General features: G+C 36.7%; 2 protein-coding genes across 2 annotated transcripts; both read left to right on the top strand.

Annotated features, from left to right (window-relative positions):
• Positions 1-266: 266 nt before the first annotated feature.
• rpl37a (ribosomal protein L37a) lies at positions 267-2,818 on the top strand. Its single transcript, XM_007246114.4, has 4 exons — positions 267-357; positions 1,491-1,619; positions 2,531-2,613; positions 2,702-2,818. Exons 1-4 carry the CDS (start codon positions 355-357, stop codon positions 2,763-2,765), a joined length of 279 nt encoding a protein of 92 aa, XP_007246176.1. The 5' UTR covers positions 267-354; the 3' UTR covers positions 2,766-2,818.
• A 2,936-nt stretch (positions 2,819-5,754) lies between these two features.
• Positions 5,755-12,001, top strand: eif4a3 (eukaryotic translation initiation factor 4A3). The gene is made up of 12 exons (XM_007246115.4): positions 5,755-6,037; positions 7,749-7,821; positions 7,936-8,002; positions 8,110-8,172; positions 8,285-8,417; positions 8,577-8,657; positions 8,775-8,916; positions 9,178-9,316; positions 10,403-10,518; positions 10,948-11,055; positions 11,463-11,590; positions 11,795-12,001. Exons 1-12 carry the CDS (start codon positions 5,884-5,886, stop codon positions 11,809-11,811), a joined length of 1,221 nt encoding a protein of 406 aa, XP_007246177.1. The 5' UTR covers positions 5,755-5,883; the 3' UTR covers positions 11,812-12,001.
• Positions 12,002-18,681: the final 6,680 nt, after the last annotated feature.

Here is an 18,681-nt window from a genome sequence, read left to right as displayed (position 1 = left end):
AGTATTTTTGTAATAATTAACAATTCTAAGGCTTTTTGTAATATATATTGCTTCAACTAAAATATATATATATATAATTTATTTTCTTCATCAATATGATACTTTGCGGAAATAAATATGATGAATATGATACTTTGCAGTTATTAATTATAATTAGTATTATAAATCATATATTATTATTTATGGGATATTATTTAATCATTTAAACATGATTTAGAATTATTTAGGGTTTTTTTCGGGTTAGAATTGGATCAGTTGGTCCTCCAGTATCCCAGAATGCCAGGCCGCGGATGGTGGTAAATCGCGCATGCGCAGTTTGACCTCCCTCTTTGGCTTCGCACCTCTCCTGCTAAAATGGTGAGTGAGTTTACCCCGATGGAAAAATCTTCTTTAATCTGCGCAATCCGTCCTTTTATCAGTTATTTTATTAAACTGCACTCATGATTAGAGTGTGTGGAAGACTTACGCACGCTTAGTTCTTAATAAAGAATGATATTTTTGTTGTTTTTGCCCTTTAAACTTACAGCAGTCAGAGCGGTGCCTTTACTGGTAGCTAATGGCTACAGAGAGGAGCTCGCGGGGCTTCAGCTGACTGTAAAGTAGAGACTGTAAAGACGCCGGATTAAAAACCAATAAGTTTAGCCCTTTTAAACAACTCTGAGATACTAGTGTGTTTTATTTTTGGCTGGATAATTGAACAGGTTTTGTAGTTTTACAGTATTAGCCAGCCGGACAGGTTCAGTCACTGTTATGATCGCTATAATACAGTTTTAGTTGGATAAGCTAACAGCTTTTGGGTAACGTTAACTATCTATTGGTGTTTAGTGAGCTTTAACTACAAGCGCTTGTATTTGTAAGCTGAAGTTTGCATGTTCAGAATAGCTGAATAAACTTTACTAAGAATGGAAACGTACGTAGGTTATTTAGCTTAGCATGTTGGCTGTCGAGTACAGCATTACTATTAGCTGGTAGGATCACCAGTGACCTGTAGTTCATAGGCCTGTCACCATAACAATTTTGGAGGATAATAGATAATTCCAGAAAATGTGATGAACGTTATTAGTCAATTTAAGACAACTTTAATGCCACTGACATAATTGAAAGAATGTGGAAGCATTGATCTGGAATTGAATGGCTGTCTAATACAGTTCACTGATATGTGATGTATGTGAACAAACACAAATCCACAAATAGAGTATCATTATCCAAAATTATTCAGGTATGTCTATGGTAAAATAAGTCGATAATGTGATTGACGGGCCTAGTTTATGGTAGTTTAAATAATTGTAGTAGATAGTGACTTGAACTGCTTAAGGTTTAGCAGAATGTAATATGAATATGACAATATGCTGGGGTTTTTTTTCTTGTAGAAAATGTTCAGGACAATATTCAGTCGTTTGTATCCAGACTTTTGTTAATGAAAATAGATCACTGACTTAAGTTAAAATCACTGACTGTTTTTCCTGTCTTTCTCCTTGTGTTTTCTGCAGGCCAAGCGCACCAAGAAGGTGGGAATTGTGGGAAAATATGGCACCCGTTATGGTGCTTCCCTCAGGAAGATGGTGAAAAAGATTGAAATCAGCCAGCACGCCAAGTATACCTGCTACTTCTGCGGCAAGGTGAGTACTGAATTAAGTAAACCAGTAAAGCATTTTATCAGAATTTGCAACCAGTGTTTTGGTTGGGTTGAGCATTTCAGTTGAGTGAACATGGAATGGAGTAAATGTTGGGATTTTGCAAGTGTTGGTTCTAAAAGCTGCTGGCTGTTTTTATCTGGCATGAACAAGAACTCTAGTAAATGCATGTTTTTGGGTCTTCAGTAAGTTGTGTGGTCATGGTTAATTGGTCTTTTTAATTCACATCTGAATTGTCTATACAATGTGACAGTTGGATTAACCTGTAGCAGTTATGCTTTGTTATACAGTAAACGTACAATAACAAGTGACTTTCAGAAAACTTGATTTCTAGTTAAAGAGTAAGTTTGATCCCAGGTTTCTTATTGTACCCCATAATTTGTTCAAAACACTGGCAACACAGCTGATTTAGTTGTGGATAGTGACTGGCCTTTTTTTATGATTTTAAACATGTTTAAACAGCCCACTGATTAATATTTGTGTTTTAATGTTCTGAGCAAATGAGCCCTAAATCTAGGTAACTGTTTTTTTTTTAAATGCAATAATTCTGACTCCAAACTTGCCACCTAAAGACTGAAGATCTGAAGACTTCTTATGTAGTACAGTAGGTTTAGCACAATCACAAAGTTGGGTTCAGGCTCATTACAAAATCAGTAAATTTTAAACTGAAACATGTCTGAATATATTTCTACTTAAGAATTAACAGTAGTTTAGGCATGGGTACTGTTAATATATTTTTTAAGGACCAGTCTTGACAGTTAATCCATTATTATTTTGTAGCAGACCATGGTGTTTGATTCATGAATGAAAGACTTAATCAGATACCACATGTTGGCAGAGTTTACAGGATTAAACGAGATGAGTAGTTCTAATTTGTTGCTGATTTCTACTTTTAGACCAAGATGAAGAGACGTGCTGTCGGCATCTGGCACTGCACATCCTGCATGAAGACTGTAGCTGGAGGTGCTTGGACATTCAAGTAAGAATATGACCATTTTAAGTAATTAAGCATAATTTTGCTGTAATTTGGTAACTGATATAGTATTCTCTTTATTTTTGTTCTACAGCACGACATCTGCCGTCACAGTCAAGTCTGCCATGAAGAGACTGAAGGAGATGAAAGACCAGTAGGCTGGACTGTAGTTTTTGTACAGATTAAGACATTAAAAACACCATGTCTTGGACTCTCTGTTGTCATTTGGTTTTCTTGTCTCCTGTGTGGCTTGTTGGAACATCCCGCAATAAATGAGTTGGCTTTCTTTTCTGAATGTTTATTCTGCATCAACAAAAGCAGGGAGTGAAAAATTAGGAATAGTTATGGACTTACTGATTAAGTATGCATTTTCTTTTATTGTTTTGGACTGTGGCATATTTCTGTGCTATTTAACATAAAACGACTAGTAATTAACTGAGCAATATTTCAAGTTGCACCAGACCTGCAGAGCTGTTTATCTCAAACTTGCAGAGTACATCTGACTGTTGGGTTAAAATTGGGTTAAGACATTCTCTCTGAATGAGCTGCATCAGAGATTGTTTGAGACTAGATTGAGACCTTCTTCTGTCCCTGTTTGTAAAGAAGTAGTCGTTGTTTTCATATTTTTATGTCACTAATATAACCAATTTAAATCTTTCTAATTGTAATTGCAGTCTTTGATGGATGTAATGGTGGAAATGGGATTATAAGCCTTTAACATCTTACATACGTTTAACAAATACTTATATCCAGCCCATATGATACTGTAAGGTGCAAGGTGCCAACAGAATCGGAACAATACAATTAATATGTTTGACACAATAAACTGGTCAATGCAGCAAGCACAATCTAAAACATGGCTTTCATTTGGGCAGGCCCCATAACATTCATGGAAAGGGAGAGCCAGACTAAGGTTTCAGGTTATGTTAAATTTATGTTCATTAATCCTCTCCTATTTCTGAACATTTCTATAGGAAGTGTTCTTCTAATCTTCTAATAGGAAAATTGTGATTAAATAAATAATCAGTGTAGACTTTGGGTTGTATGCGTATTTGAAAATTCTCCCGAAATGCTAATGTAATAAAGGTTTACCCTTTAGGTATACCCATTTTACATGTCATTATTTTGAGAATTATGGATATCAAAATGCCAAGATTTTCTTGTATTTAACATTAATACTATTATCACAATTGGGTAGAAGGGTTTATTTTGTTCCAGAAGTTTCAATAAAACAAAGTCAACACAAGCAAAGTGTTAAAAAGACAAAATACCTCTCAACGTATAGTAGTAGGGGTCAGTAATTTACATCAGAGACCTTATTAATAAAAACATTAATACAGACTTGTGCACTGCATTCTGGCATGTTACGGATTCCACACTCAGTAGGGGTAATCAAGAGGCAAAAAACAGCAGTGGTGGACAGTAACACTTAACGCTGGAGTTAAATGCACTATGTTCTAAAGGTATTGCCTTAACAATGTATTTATTAATGAATTCATTAATTAGGTCTCTGGTTTAAATTACTTACCAGCACTGCTGGTTGTGACATTTTTTCTAACTTTTGATTACTTACTAATCAAAGCCTACTAAAGGTGCAGATTTTAGAATACTAGAATGAACTGCATACAGCTAAATTTAGTGTGTACATTGATGGCCACCACTACCCTGATGAAACAGAATCACATAGGCTACTTTTGTCATTTGGTTATAAATATAACAACTTTTTATTTCAGAATGGTCCCCCCTTCTGTAGACTAAAAGTGTGAGGTGGCCTTTTCATTATAAGTGTTGATAATTCCTATAAATAGGCAGACATGTTAAGTAAGGAAGTACAAATACTTTGTAATTGCACTTAAGTGGAAATGTTGGCTATGTCTACTCTACTGGAGTAATTATTTTTCTGATTACTTTTTACTTCCTTACATTTTCACACAATTATCTGCACTTTCTTCTCTCATTTTAAAAACAGCCTTGTCACTCCTGTTTCTTGTAGGCTTGATTTCATTCTGGTTTCTCATCGTTCAATATAAACCCTATAAAGATAAATCTCTCCATGATTGTGGTTGGATGTGAAGTCTAAACATATACCATCACAAATCTTTATTGGTTTATATTAAATTTTCCAACTGGGCTTCTGTAATATGTTTATTGTAATAAAAAAATAAATTTCTTTTTAATGGGCATATATGCATCTGAAACAGGGAGTCTAGTGCATCCCAGATTTATCAACATTAACATTTTAATATAACTTTATAGTCATTATGGCTTTTAGAAAAATGTGTATAGGCTCCTGTGGTACAAACTAAGCCTTTGTCCTTAAGGCTTTATTCCAAAAGCTGTAAGACTCTAAAACACCACCTAGCCAACACACTGCACTGACACTTTAAGAACAATTACATATTTTAACAACACTGGCCCTTTACCCGAACTGACACACTTTATATTATTGTTATTCTTTCACATTCATTCATGCTTCTAAAGCAAAAATGCCTTATGAACTTGCACTTGTTTCATGTTGCTGCTACTTTACAACTCTCCTTTTACATTATGTGTATCTATCTTGTTATCTGCTTCATTCATATTACATTTTATTCTTATTTTATTTTATTTTATTTTACCTACATAACAACAGCTCTTGGGTGTAACTGGATTGTAAGATTACAATTTTGCTCCACCTCATGTTACATGTGATGCGAATGGAAAAAAAGTCTTCTTGAATCCTTGAATCCTTAATGCCATGATTTTATACTTTTAAGTAGTTTTAAAAACAGTATTTTTACACTTTTACTGGAGTAAAAATCTTGAGTTGGTACTTTAACTTCTTCAGAAGTTTTTACAAATCATTGAATCCTTAATGCCATTTTTTCCCTGTGCGTTACTTTTACTTTTATACTTTTTAGTAGTTTTAAAAGCAGTATATTTACACTTTTACATTAGTTTAAAGCTTAAGTTGATACTTTAACTTCTATTATTTTTTATTATTTTTCTAGTATTTTTAAACCCTAGTATCTATACTTCGCACCTTTGTAAATAGGCCCAGATTAAGGGGGCAGTCCCACACTTGTTAGGCGCCCTACTGAGGGCACAGGTACGCCTATTGGGCGCGGTTTCGGCTCGACCCATGACACGGCCCTTGTCTCATGTTTTGTGCGTCACTTCCGCAGCACACAGGCGCCATCCGTGCTCTCGCTTTTTTCCACCAGCAGCTCCGCGGAGATATCAGCGCGATTTAACCCGGTTTCTTCCCGCTAGAGTTTACAGTTTTACCACGCAGACATGGCGGCGGCTCCCGCGGGTGGCAGAAAGCGGCTCCTGAAGGAGGAAGACATGACGAAGATCGAGTTTGAGACGAGCGAGGAGGTGGATGTGACTCCCACGTTTGATACGATGGGCCTGCGGGAGGACCTGCTCCGCGGCATCTACGCTTACGGTAACCGGCTAACGCTACAGGCCGCGGGTCGGAGCTCCACTCTTGGCCACAAACTCACCCTCTCACCGCCGCTCCTGAATTTACAGGCCTGGGGAGAATATCAAAAACCCGTATGAAGGACGGCTAGTAGCTGGGTTAGCTAGTTAGGTTGTTGGAGGATATCTGGCTAACTAGCTTAGCTAACCTAGCTAAATAATACATTTACCGGCTAGCTAGCTTAGTTAGCTAGCTAGCATGCTTTACTGTTGTTAGCTGCGTGAAACAGCTAAGCTAAGCTAACGTTAGCCGTGTTTGTGAGAGCGCTGTTTACTAAATTAATTCAAGTTTGTACTATTGTGTGGTAGTGCTGGGCAGTATGACTAAAAATTTAATTATTTGACGGCATTTTTATTATTATTACTTTTTGCATGACTGGGCTTTAATATAGGTTTGTGAGTTACTGTAATGTTAGGAGTACATATAAAACACTTCTTAAGACTTCTTAAATTATGACTTTTGTTACTATTGGGTTTACTTTGTCCCACAAAATTACACAACGTATGAAGAAAAACAGCAGAAAAATGTAAACAATAGACCTTTACATTTACAAACCTAAATATTTTAAATAGTTCCATAAACAATCTGAATTCACCTAAAAACGTAATGTTAAAGTAATCAAAAGATATATTTTTCAGAGGATCTACTGCACAAGTTAGACACAAGTTTAAAATCAATTTACAATGTTATTATTAAAGCCATTAGAGGCATTACAGTATTAAAATCAGCCACAAATTCCTTCTTTCTCCAGTTAAAAAATTAAATTTAGTTCAGTTTGCAATGTGCATTAAAATTATCCTTCAAGCTACAGTATTATATTTAATAGGGCTATAGTTACTACTGTTAGTTTTACACCAGATGTAATGGGACACAGACCTGTTGTTTTTCACTAATGCTTATTTCAGTAAATGCTGATATTTGACCGTAATATGAGCAGATACATTGTAAGTTGAGTCAGAAATTTCGAGTTTCAATCACTACGTGGACAATATAGCTTTTAACTGTAAGGAAATATAAGTGTTGAACTGCTTAATTGTACTTAGTGTTTAGCTATTTACCCGGGTCCTGAAGGCCCCTAAGTCTTGCACAGCGTTGAGCTTTTTCTGCTTTGTCACACCAACTTTAATAAATGTTTGGCTTTTAATGATCTGAGTAGTTGGGAATTGGGAAAGCACTCAAAATTGCCGGACAGTGGGTCTCCAGTACCAAGGTTATGAGATGCTAAGTATCAAGGTAGAAAAAGTTTTCTCAGTTTAGAAAGGATGCTTTAATTAAACCAAGAGATCAGATTTTTTAATTGACGGAACTTTATATTTACATACTTTACCCCAATACTCAATATGAGCTGTTATACTGCATGTTTTGTCAAATATAGGAACATTACATGACCTACCATGGGGCTTTATTTGTTTTATGTGGAGTTACATTAAATATTTCAGTACATTTAAAACATTACATCTGTTATGTTGCCTGGTTACATTTAATGCTTTTGTAAGATTAGACCTTGAGGACTTTATCAGTTATTGTAGTTTAATTGCATATTTTGCAATAATTATATTATGATTGTAGTAATTCAGTTTAGTATTTTAAGAAGGCTAGCAGGACTTCTAACTTAATCTTAATCTTTTTTTTGTGATCTAAATTCTTAAGTATGTTCCTCTGCTTTTTTTCTTAGGTTTTGAGAAACCATCAGCAATCCAACAGAGAGCCATCAAGCAAATAATCAAGGGAAGAGACGTGATTGCTCAGTGAGTTGATGAGCTTATTTACTACCTATTAATGCAACAGATAAACTGCTTTTCAAATTCAAAGCGTACTTCTGTCTCAGCTGATGCCTCCAACTTCATATGCTCTGTTTTTAGGTCACAGTCTGGTACTGGTAAAACGGCCACATTTTGCGTGTCAGTGCTGCAGTGTCTGGACATTCAGGTAAATGAGCATCTGTCTGCATGCTTTATTGTAGTTGTCTATCTAAGTTAGACCCTAGTGAAGTTTCAGTTGCTTAATTTAACTTCTATTAATCCTCCTGTGTGTAGGTGCGTGAAACCCAGGCACTCATTTTGGCTCCGACCAGAGAGTTAGCCGGACAAATCCAAAAGGTAATTTTATGTTTACAGTACAGTAAACATACATAATATGAAACACAGCTGATTTTCATTGTTCAGACGGCTTGTGCAATGTACTTAATGGTGCTGATCTTTTCTTTTAAAGGTGCTTCTTGCGCTTGGTGACTACATGAACGTGCAGTGCCATGCCTGTATTGGAGGAACAAACGTAGGTGAAGATATTAGGAAGCTGGACTATGGTCAGCATGTGGTGGCAGGAACCCCTGGCAGAGTGTTCGGTGAGTTTGTCTTTTTCTTCTTCTTTTTCTTCATGGATAAATTATTAAAATAAATTAGCATGTACATACTTAATAGGTTACAGATGTTTAAAAAACAGAGAACAGCTTGCAATACATATATTTATATATAAGTAATTAACACATGCTGCTTTTCCATAGATATGATCCGCAGGAGAAGTCTGAGGACCCGTGCTATTAAGATGCTGGTTCTGGATGAAGCTGATGAAATGCTTAACAAAGGTAATGATTCGTTTTGACCTAAAGCAGTTCTACTTATTGTTCAATTGGATGAACTGAAGTGATGTAGTTGCGTCTTGTTGACACATAATTCAAATGGTAAAATCCCTCTTATTGCAGGTTTTAAGGAGCAGATCTATGACGTGTACAGGTACCTGCCTCCTGCCACTCAGGTGGTTCTGATCAGTGCCACCCTTCCACACGAGATCCTGGAGATGACCAACAAGTTCATGACGGACCCCATCCGCATTCTGGTCAAGCGGTAAGAAACAGTTTCTCTTAATAGCTCAGTTTCTTGTGACTCACTATTCTGCAATCCCTTGTGTGTGTGTTTTGCTGATCCATGTTAAAATTAAATAAATAAAGTTATAACACACTAATGTCTGAGCATCAGTGAAATTGGTGATCTATTGTGAGTGATCACACTGGTTTTGTTAGTCCTTTTGGCTGCTATATTGTTTGTTTACTTTTCGCCCGTTTCCCCGAGGAGGAATAAAATGTAATTGGCTCTTGTTGTGTGCAGTGATGAGTTGACGCTGGAGGGTATTAAGCAGTTCTTTGTGGCTGTGGAGAGAGAAGAGTGGAAGTTTGATACGCTTTGTGACCTGTACGACACACTCACCATCACGCAAGCAGTCATCTTCTGCAACACCAAACGGAAGGTGAGTTCTCCTTTAACACTCACTGCATCAAAAAAGTCCAAGTTAATTGTACATTACAACCCAGTTTATAATTGACTTAGTTTATAGAAGTAGGCAAATGAAATTGGACATTTCTCAGGGTTCGTACGGTCATGAAAAAAACTGGAAAAGTTTTGTAATTTGAAACTAGCAGTTTCCAGGCCTGGATTAGTTTTGGGGAAAAAATACCCAGAAAGTTTTGGTAAAGTCTTTGCAATCTACAAACGTGTTTCCATTTAACAACAAGACATCAGCTCAGATTGAGTTTAGTAATATAGCAATACAAACGGAGCTCTCAGGATCTGACACACTTTATTATTCATTCATTATAGTTTTTAGATTATTTTTTTTTTTTGTTCATGTCTGCACCGATGTTTTAAAGATTGTATTATCATGACAATTTGCCTTGAAGACATGGAAAAGTCCTGAAAAATCATGGAATTTTTTTGGTTAAAACATGTATGAACCCTGATTTCTGTAGTTTGATGTATAGATCTATACAGACAGACATTTTTATTAATAATATTGTGTCTGAATTTGCATAACCATGCATATTTGAGGTTACTGCCTATAAATTTAGATAGTTCCTCAAACAGGTACTGGTCATATCCTCTTGAGACCCTGCGTCCTCATATGAGGACATTTACATTTCTGCTTCTCTACAGCATGATGCTTAATTTTTGTAGGGACTGTTTGGGCTCATATGAAGACACTGCCCCCACCATCTAGTGGTTATATGACAACATTAAATGTAATGGATTCAAATCAAGATGAGGGGAATCCCAGTCAAAAGTTTCTACAGCCAGTTCTGACAGAAACATGGGCCAGATAAAAATTCTAATCCAATTTTATGTTTGAAACTAGTTTTAGTCAAATTTAATTTATGGAATAATTGGGACCTTTTGATCCCAAATGACAGGGATCATTTGTACTACACCACATTGTTTTTTGCAAAAAAAAAAAAAAAGTCTAGGTCTCAGGAGGAAATGTTTTCATCAATGGTTTGTCCATTATTTTAAATGTTTACATTTACTTATGTTTCTACATATATTTTTACATTGTATTTAGGTGGACTGGCTGACTGAAAAGATGAGGGAGGCTAACTTCACCGTTTCCTCTATGCACGGAGACATGCCACAGAAAGAGAGAGAGTCTATTATGAAGGAGTTCCGATCTGGAGCGAGGTAAAACCAGCCTGACAAGTTAATGATCTATTTAGGTGGGGCCACATTTGCATTGTGGGGCTGAATTATTTAATATGGTAATTGAAACACGATCCACCCTTTCTTTGTTAGCTGTGTCTGTTATAAAACAAGTATTACTAAAGTCTAATATCTCTCTAAATGTCGGATTAAATGTTGAGGATTTGACTGAATGGTTTATTCATTATTTATTTAAGTTTATCAGAAAATGTGGAGAAAAAAACATTTATCCATAAATAGTCACTAAAATGAGCTGCATATCCAGAAGAAAGGGAGAAGTAAAGTGAATAGAATATTTTTGGATGCAGAGTATGGGTGACAATTTAATTAAAATAAAAAAATATTGAACTAGTTGTCTGTAATTAGTAAGTTTATGTATTTATGTGATGTTTTCAATCTGTGTGTTTGTAGCCGGGTGCTGATTTCTACAGATGTGTGGGCCAGAGGGTTGGATGTGCCTCAGGTCTCACTTATCATCAACTATGATCTCCCCAACAACAGAGAGTTGTACATCCACAGGTATGAAAAAAAAAAAACTACTGAACACACAGTGCCCAATCTAGCATCTACCATTTTACTTATGTTATTTATTTTATTACTTTACTCTCTTTTTTAGTACATGGTTTATTCATAAAATAATATTATAGTAAACAACTATAAACGGAAAAATGCATTACAAATAATTTATTAAATAATATATAGAATTTTATAACAAAGAGCAACTTTTTAAAGCATTTTGGTGAAATATCAACGTTAGTTATTGGTTACTAGTAGGCTAAAACAAACTTATGCATCAAAACTGTGTTTAATCTGAGAATGACTTCCAAGCTGGGCCCTTTACTTCAAATCGAATATCTTATTTTAATGAAAGATCTACCTATGAGTTCTGGTAAGCTTGAGTGGAATGAGCTGATTTCTCTCTGCAGAATTGGACGATCGGGTCGTTATGGCCGTAAGGGTGTGGCGATCAACTTTGTGAAGAATGACGATATCCGTATTCTTCGTGATATTGAGCAGTACTACTCCACACAGATTGATGAAATGCCAATGAACGGTATGTTATAATGCACTTACTGTTTACTTCTTATTACTTGCATGCCACATTTATGGTCTGTTTGAATATATATATATATATATATATATATATATATATATATATATATATATATATATATATATATATATATATATATATATATATACAATATTGATCTTATTAGATTTAAAAAAATGATTTTGTCCTTTTTTTTTCTTGCAGTGGCTGACCTGATCTGAAGCGGTTATGGGAGTGACTATATAAGGAGATTTTTGGTTTCATCTGGACCCATTACCCTACACCCCCCTCTTTTGGCTTGTTTTATTTTATTTACTCTGTCTTTTTATGTAGATTGACCCCAGTATGTTATGGCGGATTGGTCTCAGTAGGTTTTACTGAGGTTTTGTAAATAAAGAATTTTTGTTGGAATATTTCACTTGGGTGTTTTTTGTTTATCAAATTAATTTTATTATTAATAATGACTCTCAATAACAATAACTGTCCCTCTAAATCGGGGTGGGCAACAGTAGCCAAAGTCCATTAATAGCTCAGATGAATCAGGTGTGCTTGAGCAGGAAAGGCACAAAACTGTGCAGAAATCCATCCCTCCAGGACTGATTGCTCACCCCTGCAGTAAATCACAACTCAGCAGGTGCACAGTTCCAGTCCTGAAGGGTTGATCTACAGGTAAGCTTATGAGTTGTCCACTCTGGTAATTAACTGATGAGTTGAATCAGCTGTCTGAGTAATAAGACTACCAAAATTAGCTGAAGGCCAGCCCTGAAACTGTGCACACTTTCTCCACACCAGTAGATTGTACTGTGATTCCAGTGCAGGAGGCTTGTCTTGAACTGCAGTGTTTACAAGGACGTGTTCTACCAAATCTCTACTGGAGCTTCACTCTTAATTCTTGACCTCTTGGAGTCTTGGTAATACTCTTGCCCTGCAGGAGGGAGAAAATCCCTCAGTTCTCTCAGCAGCGTCTCAGCAGTGTCCAAGTTGTAGTCTGAAAGCCTGAAGGTGAACTGGATGTCCGGAGAAATGTCCTGTACAGGTATTTTTGTCCAGAAGGTAAAAAGCATTACACAGTGGATGGTCTTGAGTGGTCACACACTTAAAAGAGGATTAGATGGGCTCAGAGGTAAAGCAGAGAGTAAATGGCTGTGATGTCCATGCTAACCCTTTGCTTAAGAGTTTTTAATTACTTTTTTAACATTGGGCAAAAAAAAAGTAAATAAATTATTGATAATTAAGTCAATCGATTAATTGCGTACCCACTGAGCACTTGTAGCATTGAGCACTGACTATTTGTGTGGCAGACCTGTACACTTACACATTTGTGTAGTTATTTAATCACCCAAATGTGTCTGAACATTTACATAAATGTGCTTGAGAACATTGCATGATTGTTTGTGCCAGACAAGCTGGTTTGAGGATTTCTGAAACTCTTTATAGCCTGGAAATTTCAGCACAACAGCCTCCTCTTAGACTAGACTAGACTAGACTAGAGGGTAAAGTAACTCACCAATATTTAGTCTTTTGTGGAGAGCAGAAAAGCATATCAGAATGCACGTCTTGATAAGTCCCTCAAATAAAAATGCATTCTTGTATTCAAGTATACTAGTGCACAGGGGTGATAGCGTTCCGGCGCCGCGCCGGAAATCCGGCGTAGCGTGGCTCTGTAAAAAAAAAAAAAAAGCTTTCCCCATCCCCTATGAAAAAGCCCCCCCCCCCCCCCCCTTTTTTTTTTTGACGTGTGCAGACCATTTAAAGCTCAACGCAAGCCTTCCATCCAATCAGAAATAGGACGCCGGCGGGTCTTGTCTTGGCCGCTCATGGGCTCCGAGTCCTCCGGGCATGTTAGTTGAAAAAATTGGTTACGGCCCAGATATATCAGTGGCAGCTTAAATTCTGCGCATTACGACTTCCTAACTGTAATAAGCAGAGGCGGAAAAAGTACTACAAATTGTAATTAAGTAAAAGTACATTTACTTTGCTAAAATGCTACTGAAGTAAAAGTTAACATGCTTTTTTGTCTAATATATTTTTGTTAAGGGGCTAACGAGCTTCACACGTGCTTTACTCACCCAAATAAACTTAAAGCTTAGTACAGGGCAGCTGCGTACCAGCATGAATCGCGCATTTGAAGTGGAGCTCTGAGTTGAGTGGACGGGTTTGATGAAAAGCGCGATATATAATTTAATTAAAATGTATTTAAATCATATTATATATAACAGGTGTGCCGAATTTTGAATCCCAGGCAGAATCCGACTCTCTTTTGCGTGCACACGCGTCTGGTAGTGGGCGCTAAAAGTTACTCTCGCGATGTCCGTTAATATTTTTATAATATTTCCCTCAGAATACAGCAAGATATAAAGCCAAACAAAGACTGTAAGACAGTGCTAGTTTAGTTGTATAAAAAGCGAAAGAAAGACGGGTATTGCAGAACTAAATAACTCGTAGGACTTAACGCGCATCGAGACACGTCCAGTCGGGAGAGCGCACGGTGCTCAGCAGTTATATTTTCTTTATAACTGGCTTTAAAGAAATTACTTTCAAAAACACCCGTTTTAGTCTCCCATTAATTTATATTAGGCTTACAAATGAATTCAATAAAAATGATGTGATGATAAAGTGATGATATAATTTGTCCTACATCTTACAATTACATTTGGTCACATCTAAAACACATTTAATATTGGAATAAATGATCGGATTAATCAAAATTGCAATATAAATTCCTTTCTAAAATAAACATTTTAAAAACATTGTATTATTTTTATTTTAGGCCAGCAATTATAATTTAATATAGTGTTACAGATCTAAATCAGATTTAGGTCATCATTCATCATAAAGCAGGTCTCATGTGAGCCATTTATAACTGTCCCTAATTCCATTATACATATATTTTTTATTATTTTTTTTCTTTCCTCATTTTTACAGCGTACAGTTGGAACTAAGTCAATAAACAAAACTCTAGGTTAACACGCATATAATGCTTTACAGTTGATAACACAGAGACAGTCCTCCTGCATCAGTAAAAGGTTTATTTCATTTATTCATGACTGGAACTGATTGTATTTACGTTCCTTTGATCGCAATAACTTGAAGTGAAGCAGCTGACGACATCCGCGGACCAATGCGCGCTCTCGGCATCGCGCGCTCTTACGACGCAGCATCGCGCGGCGGGGGGTCCCGAAGCCGAAGCGCAATACAGGCGAGGCTGCAGATAGAGACGGCCCGCAAAATCTAAATACTGTATTATTTAACTATAACAATACAGCAGTGTCAATGCCACCGCTTGTGATGCTCCTTGCTTTGCTGAATTTCATAATCGGCTGAATTTTAGCTTCATCATGCGTCGTTTGTCGTGTAGTGTGAGAGGGGCAGGATGTCCGATTAACTGCCCAAACGAGCAGCCGATTGTTTCAAATATAAAAGCGAATTTCAGTTAAATAATAGCGAAGTGAAATAAAATAGATTTATCTTCAGTCAAAGAGCTTTTTTTCTGCTCATTTTTTATTTCCAAAACTGCGCTTTCACGATGTGAGAGAGAATGAGTGAGAATAAGCATCACGTGTATCTGTCTAATTCGCAAACGGCAAATCTCCTTTGTTAATCTAGGAGTAAGTCCGTGGAGTAAGCATAACTATAAATCCTTATAAATGTTAAAAATATATAGCTAGTAACTAATAGTTACTGTGCACATTTTAAAGATATTTTTTGGCTGGTAAACAGAGGCATCTCCGCTTCCCGACGTCGGTCAGCAGGAGGCTTTCTATTCGCGATGTCTTCAGGATTTGCAAAAATAAAAATAAATGATTTTCAACGCATCATTCAAGCTTCCACAGCAGTAGAGTTTAGATTGTCAGCCGGAGCCTGACCCGATTTCCGACCCGAACTCACACATGCGCTCCTCCTCTCCGCAAAATGGAGCCTTCTGAAGTGAGGAGGAACATTACATAAGGTGAGCTAAATTTGGTCCAATGCAAAGGACAGTCAGATGTATGGAGCTAATTCAAGTTAGTTGTTGATAGAAACAGCACGTGTGTCGGCTTCGTAGAGTGTGTTAAGCACAGAGTGCTATAAGCTTAAAATAAAGGCTAAATTAATCTATATGCTTAAAAAAATCGTAAACATTGTTAAGCATATTAGAGAAGAAGAAAAGTAATTGTAAATTATTGTTATTTTGGTTTAATGAGTGTGCAGGGCATAAGGGGGCAGAACGTGCATAATCATGTTTAAAAAAAAATATATGCACTCTTAGTGCTTCCTTTTCATTTACTGGATAGAAACTGAAGCTGAAAGCTAATCTCCGAGTTGTAGCTTGAAGAATTAGCACACAGAGGCACAGCAGTGTAGAGCTGTTCTCTTGGCACTGGTACGTTAAGTGTCTCTTGGGTTTATATGAATTGATCAGATAAATAGTCGTCTATAAACAAAGGTAATGTTATTCCATTAAAAAAGTATTGCTTAATTAATTGGTAATCACCTCCTCTATTTTAGACAGAGTGTAGTTACTGTACTTTGGAGTAGTATTGCCCCCTACTGACCTGTCTTGGTATGGCTGCTGCATATGCAGCTTTGAGTTAATGCATTCTGGTGTTGAAATGTTGCATTGTGGTTCAATACACACCTCAATTTCTAACTATACTGCAACATCACAAGCCTTGAATGCATTTTTAACGCATACGCTGGTATTCGTTTTAACAGGTAGAATCGAACGTGGCCAGTTTCTTTCAGTCAATCGTAAGTCCTATACCAAGATGGAAATTATCTGTTTTCGTGAATAACACTATAGACATAAGGCAAATATTAAAACATCTAAAATGTGTCACTTGACAATAAGGTCATACACAGACTATTAAATGTTTGAATAATGTATCAAAATGTATGCCTACATTACGTCGCATATGCAGTATGTTGTGCCCCCCTCACCCCGTTGGAACAGGAAAAAAAGTTCAGGCTCAGGATTTTTTTTCACTATCACCCCTGAGTGCATCATTGCACAGTTATTTTATCTCAGTAATATTGTTCAAAATGTGGAACTCATATAGATATGTATTACACACACACACACACAGTGATATATTAAAAGTGTTAATTGTTGTATTGTTGATTATGGCTTACAGCCAATGAAAACCCAAACATCAGTGTCACAGAACATTTGAATATCATATAAGACTAATTGGTTCCAGGGCCAGAAAAGGGAAAGGGGACCATAAAAATCCTGATTTCCTTTTTTTGTTGTTTACATTTCCTGTGAACTGGTATGAATAGGGGCCCACTGACATTGAAAGTGTACAGGGTCCAAAATTTGCTGCTATGTCCCTGCTTCATGCTACTCTCTGCTGACGGAGATGCGGATTTCATTTTCCAGCAGGACTTGGCACACTGCCCACACTGCTAAAAGAACCAATTGGTCTTATATAATATTTACATTTTCTGAGAAACTGGTTTTTGGGTTTTCAGTGGCTGTAAGCCATAATCAACAACAATAAAAGAAATACACGCTAAAAATAGATCACTGTGTGTGATACGTCTACATAATGAGTTTTTACATTTTAAACTAAGTTACTGAAATAAAATAACTTTTTAATGCTATTCTAATAGTTTGAGATGCACTTATATATGGGTTGTAGTATATTTACCTGCAAGAGTTTGGAGTTTTCTTAGAGACTTTAGTTGCTAAGAAATTGAGGAAGATTTATGTTGGTCCTGAGCAGGCTTTAATTTTTTTTGGTGAGCTGGTGGTGAGAAGTAAAGGGAGTTCTCCATTAGTTTGTAAACTTTGTCTTTTGTAATGTAGCAGTCCAGCTTTGAGGTGGATGGGGGTGTAACAGCACAGCTCCACATCTGGTTTCGCCTTTACCTTTTTTAAGCCAAGAACAGAAAGCTGAGGCTGCATTGGGCAGCTTAAGACTCTTAAATAATCTTGATTTCGGCTGCAGCATGCAGAGTGAAGACGATCAGAATTTGTCCTCCTGGAATCTATTGACCCAACCTTCCTGGTCCACAGTCCAAACTGGTGGTAGAATTGTCTAAAGAGTGTTTTCTTGGTGCTTATTTGGCTCATTAATAATAAACAACATTAACTTATGTTATTATTGTTGCCGGTTATGGATATTACTTCATGTTCTCAATATGCTTAATGTAGCATTATCTTCTAATGGCTACATAGCAAAATGCATCTTAAACTTTTTTCATCAACATGGACCTTGTGTTCCCTGTCCTTAATTTATGTTTCCAGCCACCAGCTCTCTAACCTAATAAATCTAATAAAAATATAAAAAAGTATTAAAAAAAAACCCCGATTTTACAAACATTTTTTGTCACAGAATGCAATCAAATCCTCACAGCATTGCTCCAGAATCAAGCGGAAATCCTTCCCTGGACAGGATATACAGTTACTCCAACAAAAACAGTGTAAGTCTTTTTCTGAAAAACCCTTGATTTTGGAAGAAGCAATGAAGGTTTATGTCTCCCAACACTTTTGTCCATATGCTGTGTATTTGTGTAAGCACTCTCCCTTCATTTACAAGACAAATGTGCTCTAATTCTGATTTTTTTTTCTTGTAAACTCAGTTTGATGCATGACGCTGCGGGTGACACCTGCACTCCAGTCTCCTTCTTGGAAACTCTGGAGTTTATTGATGCTCTGCCACAGGCCTGGTGGCTGCTCACTCTCACAAACCCAGCAGAGATAGATGAGTATGAATAATCCCTCCCTTTGTGATCACATCCCAATTCTGAATATATCTAAATTAAAAAAACAGAGGCTGTATGAATAGCCATCACACTGCTATAATTCCAAAAAGCATGTGTTCTATTATTGAAGCACACTGACGATCACTATCAGGTGAGAATGAAATTAGGTAACCTGTTCAGCTGTGAGAGCAGCCGGCTCCACACAGGGATTACATTTAGGAAGCAGATTGAAAAATATCTCTCCGCTTTCACAGAAACTCATCGTTCATCTTTCGATTGAAATGAGAGAATTGATTGTGATTAAATGGAGCTGACCCCTGAAGCTCTGAATCACACACACAGCTGAATGCTTCATCACCACAGACTGGGAGGAACACCAGTTCCCCAGCAGATGGAGATTA

This window comes from Astyanax mexicanus, chromosome 16 (genome assembly GCF_023375975.1).
Source record: "Astyanax mexicanus isolate ESR-SI-001 chromosome 16, AstMex3_surface, whole genome shotgun sequence".
Taxonomy (NCBI): Eukaryota; Metazoa; Chordata; class Actinopteri; order Characiformes; family Acestrorhamphidae; genus Astyanax; species Astyanax mexicanus.
This window is presented reverse-complemented; position numbering and strand designations above follow the sequence as displayed.

Bases quoted from the DNA above. Each gene is read 5' to 3' on its own strand.
- eif4a3 (XM_007246115.4), top strand. From the start codon at position 5,884: ATGGCGGCGGCTCCCGCGGGTGGCAGAAAGCGGCTCCTGAAGGAGGAA. The intron at 8,658-8,774 runs GTAATGATTCGT...CTCTTATTGCAG, and splicing joins TGATGAAATGCTTAACAAAG to GTTTTAAGGAGCAGATCTAT. The intron at 11,056-11,462 runs GTATGAAAAAAA...TTCTCTCTGCAG, and splicing joins AGAGAGTTGTACATCCACAG to AATTGGACGATCGGGTCGTT.
- rpl37a (XM_007246114.4), top strand. The intron at 1,620-2,530 runs GTGAGTACTGAA...TTCTACTTTTAG, and splicing joins CCTGCTACTTCTGCGGCAAG to ACCAAGATGAAGAGACGTGC. The intron at 2,614-2,701 runs GTAAGAATATGA...TTTGTTCTACAG, and splicing joins GGAGGTGCTTGGACATTCAA to CACGACATCTGCCGTCACAG.